A 9,374-nucleotide genomic window follows, 5' to 3' on the forward strand; every position below is an offset into this window, starting at 1 on the left:
AAAAAACTCTTAGGTGGCCTGGGATTAACAAACTGCATCAGAGGCCTGGTTACATGTAACAGTGTCAGCAGCAACAATGCCCTTATGTAAATTTTAGGCTTAGCATTGAATATCTGTCCAGCAGATAACTAGGTACTTTAATTCCTGATTAACTACTGTATAACTGCTAGTGTAAAACACACTAGCAAATGCCATTTTACATTCATTGGACTAGAGAGATATTCAAACATTTTGTGAGCTACAACTTCGGCTTTACATATGGCCAGACTGACATGAATTCCTGTTCTACAATCACAACAAAAGATACTATGCACACACATTCATGCTACAGTACCTGTTAAACAACTAAAGTAGCTGGCCTTATGAGAACAGGTAAATGCATTTCAATACCAGACTGTAGAGAAGAAACTTGCAGCAGTCTGGTCCCAAGCTTGCTTTTCTAGCCAGTTTTTAGATTTCAGTAATAGCTCAGTTCCACTGTAAAAGTCAACGGAAATGTCATAAGTCTGTCAGGCACAGACTAGTGGAAGTCTCAACATAGATGCAACCGTGTGATTGACCACCTTGCAGTTCAATCACTCTAGTCCGTCCTCGTTCGCTGGCCCCTGTTTGAAGATAAGCTCTTCCCAGGAAGGAGTCAAATAGCAAACCTCTTCCCCATAGCTTGATGCACGCACACGCACACACACGCACACACACACACATACAGTACAACCACTGGTGAAAGTTTCTACTGTATATTACTGAGACTTTTTGTGCAAATTTCAGAAGATAACTTATAACTTACCTCTATGCAGATTTTCCTCTTAGGATTCCTCCTGTAAAAAATGGCTTTAGTGTTAAATTCAGGACTTTCATCTTTTTTAAAGACACGTGTCCTTATAGTGTACTCTTCACACTTGATGAGAGCATATACATCTGGAGCTGTGAGAAAAAAAAAGATGCAGAGAGATGTACTGTATGATTGACAGTTTATGCAGCTCTGTTGAAATAAAATCATAAGATTTTAAAGAAATATTGTGTTCTGTTTTCAAGCAATAGCAATATAAGTAAAAGAGATTTTGACTGCCGTGGACATACGATGCTAGAACTCAGTCTGTATGGGTCCAAGTACGGAATTGTAGGAGCAGGACATAGTATTTTGTCAAACTGAGTGTTTTTGTTTGTTTGTTTGTGAGTCTAAATTATCAGGAAAATTAACAAATTGTAAAAAAAAAAAAAAAAAAAAGAAAGGAATTGAAAAAGTTTTAATCTATATGAATAAAACAACGACACATTCCCTATAAAAGGTCTTACTTTAAATTAAAGCACCTTTCAAATATGAACAATTAGTGCTGATTTTAGCATTTCACATGTATAAATGATATATCATAAAGAGAAAACTGATGCTGTTATTGCTGTGTTCTTTTGAGGCCGTTAACAATAGTAGTATGGTGGTAAACTTGTAGCAACCTAGCTGTTTGGCTTTGCTGAGTGAGGAGGCTCTGTGAAGATGCACTGTAAGAACAGCACAGGGCTGAGGCACACAACACTGCCACAGAGAGGGAGCAGGCAACTCGTCCTTCAGCTCCCTACAGACAGAAAAACAGTGGACCATACACACTTAGTCTCATGCACTGGAAGATTGATTAACAGTGATTGGAGAGAGAGCCTGTCCATTATGTAGCTTTATAAAAGAGCAAACTGTTGAGAAAGCAATGTAAAGTAATAGGTAGATAAGTCGTTTCTGAAGCACTTTAATACAGCGTGCACATGGTCTGTAGCTTCTCACCTGAGTTTGACATGTGTGTGTGAGAAGAGGCGGAGAAGAAAGCGACCAGTAACCCCAGGCTGGAAGGTGGTGGGTAGGACGGCGTAGCGTCCAGGTTCAAGAGTTACACGCAGGGTAATGCTACGTGAGTCCATGTAGACTGAACTGGCTGCCTGCTCAGTAAAACACTGTACCCTACTCACACGGTTCACCTCAACCTAAAAAAAAACATTAAAAATATACAGGCAATTTGAAACGTAACACTACAGTTTTGAATATCTTGGTCTGATTATTGTCCTCTGACAAGGACAATTTTTTATAAATATTACCTTTCCTAAGTACAGTACATTTGGTTTCCATCAACATTAATTCTCCATGTACCATATCTGCTTATAACTCATAACAGTAACAGCTCTTACCCTCAGCACTTCAAAGCCAATTGGAAGATTTTCACCCCTTCCTTCCCTCCTTTTCATCCTTCTGTCCTCCTGCTGCAGACATATGAGCACCTCATCCCCCTCTCCTTCCAGCTCGAACATGAACTGAAGAAGAGAAGATTGTTAAGTAAAAGTGTAGAACATTATTTTGCTAAAGGAACAATGGAAAAGAAAAAAAAAACCCAGGTCACCTATTCTGTAAAGAGCAATTAGAAAATGTATTGTAATTGTGCAAGTTGGTGGAAATATTTCATCCATTCAACCCAAAAATCCATTTATGGAGTATTTCGAAAATGAGTAAATTGTATGTTTTACATGCACTGTAAACCCGAATAAGTTGGCAAAACTCAAAAAATTTGAGGTAATTAGTTACATCAATTTTTTTAAGTAATACTGTTTCCAGTTTTAAGTAAATGGAACTATGAGTTTTTGAGTTTGTTGTACTCATTTTTTTTAGTTGTTGCAAATCAAATAAATTGTTGTTGGTCTTTCGGCTGCTCCTAGCAATGGGTCGCTACAGCAGACAATCCGTCCCGCACACAAGCTTGGCACAGGTTTTACACCAGATGCCCTTCCTGACGTAACCCTTCCATTTTATCTGGTCTTGGGACAGGCACTTCATCCAGTTGTTGGGAATCGAAGCCGGGCCTTTCACATGGCAGGTGAAACACCTACCACTGAGCCACCAGTGCCCCATTGCCTTGATGACGTCAGACACAAAATCGCTAGTCTGAAAGATTTTAAGTTGGTGGAACTTTAAGGTGACAGTTACTGTTACTTAAGTACTTAAAAGATACATAAAATAAAATTTGTTCAGCTAACTTGAAAAGTGTAATTTCTACAAACTCATAAATACCAAAAAGTTCTAAATACTCATAAAGGTCTAGTAATTTGAACTAATTGTAATTATTTAAGTTAACAGTACTCAATATGTTTAATTACTTTGAGCATTAGGGTTTACAGTGTGCCATCATTCGATCTTCCTTGAATTTGTTGACAGTGTTCTCTGGTGACCTGCCCGCCGTACCTGAGGGTTATGAAGAAATGTCTCTCTGTGGTTAATACATCCCCCACACCTGCTTCTTTTGTCCATTTCTCTTCGCCAACATTGCTCAGCCACTGCTTTCTCTTTTCCCTGAAACTCATCTTCGTTCTCCCTTGTTGTCCTCTTTCCTTTTTGTGTTGGCCTAGTTTTATGTTCATCTTTTGTTTTCTTCTCTTTTAACCAGTTTTCCTTCCTCTCATGCAGCTGTTTTTCACTCAGCCTTTTTTCTTTTTTCTCTCCTCTTGGCACAATAACTGGAAGAGACCATTGGGAACTTGAGAAGACCTTCTGGGTTTTGGATTGAGAATCAGTTGGTCTTGTTGAGTCTAGAGGAGCATGAGTCCACTCTCCAGTACAATGTGTCTCTCTCCAGTGACCCCAATGCCACAACGGGCATCGTTCAACTAGCCTGCACACCACCATATCTGTGAAGTAGTGGCAGAAGTCCTCAAACTCCATCCTGATAAGGGAAACCAACAAAGGTCTGCCACATCTTATAATAAGTTATAAGAAATCCCAAATTACTACTGAGAGTTAAGAAACTGTTACAAAACATTTTATTTAGCTTTATCTATTAAGTACCTTTAGTGTTCTTTTAGCAACGTATTATTTGTGGTAAGTTTTAAATTTAAGATTTATAATATAGAGCATAAAGGAGTCCTCAGGCATATTACAAGTATACAAGCACAGCATCAGAAAAAATATCAGTATCATTATTGATGCAAACCTACTTGAATTGTGATTCAGTTTTTGTGAAGAAAAAAATTGGATTTATTACCAAAATTCTCCAACATCTCTGACAATCAGCCCCATCTTCTCTCTCTCACAGCGACCCACCTGCTGCCATTGCTGGGACCTGCAGATATAAAATATGGAAATGATAAGCATTAAAAAAACATGGACTGTCACCTCTACAAAAAAAAGATCTTCTATGAGTATCGTGGTCATATCAGCCTAAGGACTACTAAAATTAGACACATAATCGGGAAAATCAATGCCTGCGGATATGATAGGCTACTTATTACCCCTGGCTCCAGGCTCCGGTCCAGTCTGCTGTGCCCCATGGGTTCCTCATTCGCACCATGTAGAGCCGTGATGTTCCGCAAACAGCTAACAGATTTTCCCCAATACGGACCTTCCTAAATGCAGTTACACCATATGCATGGCCCTTTACCAGACCACATTCCAGTACAGACTCAACCTGCTCTCCTTCTCCTGGCTACATAAATACAGACAGACAGAGAAATCAAACAGTGGCTTAAAAAGACATCAATTGATTAAACAGTTCAAGTTGTTGCTTAATTGGTGGGAGTCCTTTGGATGTTCAGGGCAGCATACAGTTTGTTATTGTACATGCAAAGACATTTAGAATATGTGAATACTGTATGTTCTCTTATATATATATATATATATATATATATATATATATATATATATATATATATACCCGTATGGAGCAAGTGATGAGAGCTTTACAGCTGTGTGCTTTGGCTAGCATCTGAAACAGTGCCCTCCTTTGGTCACCATTTTGGCTCAGTTGCTCTCCATTTAAACTCAGTGGCTCGGATACTCCTCCAGTGAAATCTACCAGAGCTTCTGCAGTGTTTCCTCCCTCTAAGGCTTCATAACAGCCATTGAGTCTAAAAGAAAAAAATTAGAGATTATTATTGCAGTATTCTTATAAAAAATGTATGTAATTATTATGTCATACTTGGCATAAGCTTTCTCCAGCAGGGCGCTCCAAAACTCCCGTGGTGTGGCTGAACGACAAAAGAGAAGAGTTCCATCCTCACTGACTGGTAAGCGGTCATCCACCACCACATCTATCCATTGACCCAACCGCCAGAAGCGGAAGTGGAAAATTCCTGCATACAGGTGTGGACACTTGGGGTTCCACTCCTGCTCCATGTGATCTGGGATGACCTGGATATGCATATCATGTGCAGGGAGGGATAGGAAATGTTAACGACTGAGGAAAATCTACATAGTCTACTTTTCTCAACCTCTTCTTTCACATGCACACCTTCTTCCAAAGCGATGGCTCTGTTGCAAGACAAGAAGTAGCTGCCACCATCCAGCAGTTACCCAGACTCCCCTGGTGCAGATCTCGGGTACTGATTCCATCCACAAAAAGACGTGGGTCTTTATACAGTTCCTGGACCACACAGAGAGAGAGAGAGAGAGAGAGAGAGTTCCCTAGACGTTACCCGAAGTATAATACATTGACTTAATGTTTTTTATTAACATAATTTAAATAGGCATAAATCATATCTTGTGGATAAATACTGTGGACATTTATGTGAGAGATTCTAATAAACACGTGTGCATACTGAGTAAAAGAGGGAAGTGCTGTCACCCAGGACCTGTTCATTACACACACTGACATTGGATCCTGTCTCCAAGGATCTCCTGGTGTCAGGTTACTGATGCCAAACAGGGGTAGCATTTCATTTCACATACAGTAATAAAAATGCATTGGATAGCAGGTTGTACAATATATATTTCAAAGATTTTCTGAAAATCAAAAGCATATGAAAGATTGCCACTGTGTGTGTCAACATGTTTGTCTACTATAGCATTGGATTAAAATTAAATATTAACAGAATTTTTTTTTTTGTTTTTCCACAAAGACTGATGTTTTTACACTTCTAACACTAACAGTGAGTTTACCAATAGCTTAACAAATAATTACTAATTAGATGATTATTCCATGCGTTTAATCCTCTTGGGTGATCACAGTTGTTGCCCTTTAGACCAAGTATCAAGTATCAGGTTGATATCAGTTAACCACTTTGTCAGAAGATGGTGTCCTAAGATCTGATCAGATTTCTCTGGCCATCTATTTGTTGGGGATGTATGGTACAGAGGATACTAAAATTATGAGCTTTGTTTACATAAATGTAAGCTTTGTTTAGCCAACTAAATACCCCATACTAGTCCTTTAATTAGGTATTTTGTGTCTTTTTCATGGAAAAGGAAATGACAGATTTACTCAAGTAAACCTCAGGAATTAATATCAAAGCTTTCTATAAGTGCACAGTTACATTAATGTTTTTGGCTGCTAATCAGGTATCTAGCTTAATGTCTGCTAGTTTGCTACCATCTTGTTAAGATAAACTAAGAGCTCAACATTGAGTTAGTGATGATTATTTACATGCAGTCTTTGGCCAAATTATAGTTATATGCTTTTATACAGTACCAGCTAACTTGATGCTGTTCAGATTAGCTAGCTTTTAGTGGTTTGTGTCTGTGTGGCTAACTTTAGTCTCATTTTTAAACCTCACACACGGCTCACAGACCCACCACTGAAAGCCCCATTACTGCTAGACTTAATTGGCCACACTTTAGCAGATACAGACACTTTTTAAATAATTATTAAATGTTTTTTACAGCACAACCAAAACAAACTTTGGTAATGCTCCTGACGCCAACCACACAACAGACACAGTTTTGAATTGCAATAGGCTAATGCCTTGCCAGCATCAGAAAGGCCTTTAATCAAACATATCTGTAATAGCACCGCTGACTGTGCAACCGTAATTAGACTGGCACTCGCTAGACGCCCACATAAAGAGAATATCATGAACTTCGAAACCCTCATAGTCTATACAAATAGACAAATCTATAGCCCAAAGAAACAGCAGCACCAACTCACTTTTGACAAGGAGGTGATGATGGTGCGCATTTAGAGATTTTTTTTGTGGCAGAGATTTCCTATTGGTTTATATTCTTTGCTTAGTTGAAACCTAAGGAGTAATGGTGAGTACAACTGTACCAGTGGCTAACATAATTGCTAGTGAACACAATATTAACTGTAACTTTGATTTAACATTAACCTATTGTCCATATAGTACATAGATTATGATATTTCTTACCCGTGGCCTTTTCCATGTGAGTCCTGGAGGTGGTGCTCTCTTGTAGAATAGTGACTGAGTACAGGCAGGGAAATATGGGTCTTTGAAAAGTGCTCCATGCCTTAAACAGGCTCGCTTAAGCTTGTGATAGTTCTGACCATGAAACAGAGAAATTCTCTGTGGCATCCTGCAGAGGCCAGGAGACGATGACACAGTGTCAGGACAACAAGACAGTGGACAGGACATGATTTTAATCTTATAAAAACCTCTATACTTATCTTCACTGGATCCGCATGAATTTTGATACACACATGCTCTAGTAATGTCATAGTCACTGTTTTAATTTAAACTAATATGCTTTGCACTGGAAGCAAATGATTTAGTATTTAGTAATCCTCTTGAGATTTTCAAAACAGAAAACTAACTTTCAAGGTCATTATTGTAAAATAAAAGTTTATGTATTTTTGGGTTAGAATTTTCAGTTTAAAAATCATCATATATAATTGGAGATGATCAAATCTAAGTAGCAAGTATACATAAATGAGTAAATGAAATCACGATTTCCTTCCTTAAAACAATTTAAATCTTATTGGAAAAGCATTGCATTGCTGTGTTTCAACCCTAAAAGTTCAGGATTTTAATAAAGTTTGTTTAGAGGAAACTGAGACCTGAAATCTTTAGTACTTTTCCTGAAATAATTTAATTTAAACTAATTGTAAAAAATATTATAAACTGATACTTGATTTGACGGACTGTGTACCAAGAGATACACTCTTTCAGATTATTAGTTAACACTGAATGATGGGTAGAGTAAAGGAGGCAGCTATGATTCAAAGAGGCTGTTTTAGCTCTTTGGATTTTGGCAGGGGAAAAGGGGCAGGCCTGGGGCCAGGATCAAGCAGCAAAATATGATCTAGCACTCCGTCTGTGTCAGTGTGTATGCCAGGATAATTTGTGGGTTCAAGAGCTCATGCAAATTCCACATAGGCCATTACCATCACCCCAACAAACCAGGCAACCTATTTACAGCCAAACAGCATAAAATGCCTGGATGCACTTAAACATTTTTACAAAATAAAATATATAATATTTCAAGAAATAAACTGTAAAATGACATGAAAATGTATTTAATAAATGCATTTTATTGTTGTGTTCATATTTTGATTTGATCTACAACTGTACTGTACATCTACATATACAATATAACAAAGGCAAATAATGAATTAGGAAGCAAAAAATTTACATTATACTATATATTTAAAAAATATTTTAACTGAATGTAATAAAAAAATCAGAAATAAACTCTAGGTTAAATTGTTTATTCTTACTATTATTTTAACAATTACATTTATACATTAATAATATTAGAAAGAAAAAAAACTGTTATTTGTAGTAAACTCTTAACAACTTTCTTTTCCATAATATACTACAAATAAAAAAATTATATAACGTAAGTCTGTATAATTTAAAACATTAATATATTTATAACATATTATATCAGTAAAAATATATTAACTTTGTACCCACTACATATGAACAAATCGAAAAAAAATTGAATCACAGATTTTTTTTTATAGAAGTAGAATAAGACTTAATATATTTACCATTATGTAGAATAATACTGAATAAATGCGAGCATTTTTGTTTTATTTAATTAAAAGGATGGTCTTTGAAGTAGCCATCTAGATCCCTAAATTATCCAGAATAAACTGCCTTAGAAAAGATGTTTGAAGATTTTGAGACATTAAAAAGTGAATTTCAGAAGGAATTCCTGCTTGGTTAAAGAAAAGCTGCTGGATGGAGAACAGCACTTTCAAAAAAAAAAAATAATAATAATCTTATCCAAATATGATAAATTTTATCCTTTGATTCTGCACACATTGCATTTATCAAATTATTATTAAATGCGTACACTGTGAAAATGAGCCAAGTTAGACCATTACTTAACACAGACTGAGCACTCACCTTTTTCCTTCGTCAAAACGACTTTTGTCACTTCAGTGTGTTTTCCCAAGATCTTGGCTTTACCTAGCCATCTATGCACTTTCATCAGCTGGTCCTTAACATCACGCCATATTGTTGATGCAGCTGGTAATAAGAATGAAATGCTCAAATGTCTGCTAGCGATATTTCAGCTGAACTAAAAGCATGACACAGGGAAACTGCAGGAGAGAGGTGGAAGAGCAACAAGTGTTTCCTTTCACATACTGTACCTGTCTGCTTGTTGTCACCGTGACAACCAGATCCTGAGCTCCAGACCAACTGGCAGTTCTTTGAATGGACTGATT

The 9,374-nt window shown here is 37.1% G+C and overlaps 1 protein-coding gene across 1 annotated transcript; it reads right to left on the reverse strand.

Moving 5' to 3' along the window:
* Positions 1 to 498: 498 nt before the first annotated feature.
* LOC128531641 (calpain-5-like) lies at positions 499 to 7,273 on the reverse strand. Its single transcript, XM_053505683.1, has 12 exons — positions 7,108 to 7,273; positions 5,256 to 5,387; positions 4,944 to 5,155; positions 4,680 to 4,872; positions 4,258 to 4,451; positions 4,011 to 4,088; positions 3,215 to 3,692; positions 2,170 to 2,292; positions 1,772 to 1,968; positions 1,453 to 1,571; positions 788 to 924; positions 499 to 663 (listed from the first exon to the last, which is right to left on the reverse strand). Exons 1-12 carry the CDS (start codon positions 7,270 to 7,272, stop codon positions 499 to 501), a joined length of 2,193 nt encoding a protein of 730 aa, XP_053361658.1. The 5' UTR covers position 7,273.
* Between the last annotated feature and the right edge of the window lie 2,101 nt (positions 7,274 to 9,374).

This window comes from Clarias gariepinus, chromosome 1 (genome assembly GCF_024256425.1).
Source record: "Clarias gariepinus isolate MV-2021 ecotype Netherlands chromosome 1, CGAR_prim_01v2, whole genome shotgun sequence".
NCBI lineage: Eukaryota > Metazoa > Chordata > Actinopteri > Siluriformes > Clariidae > Clarias > Clarias gariepinus.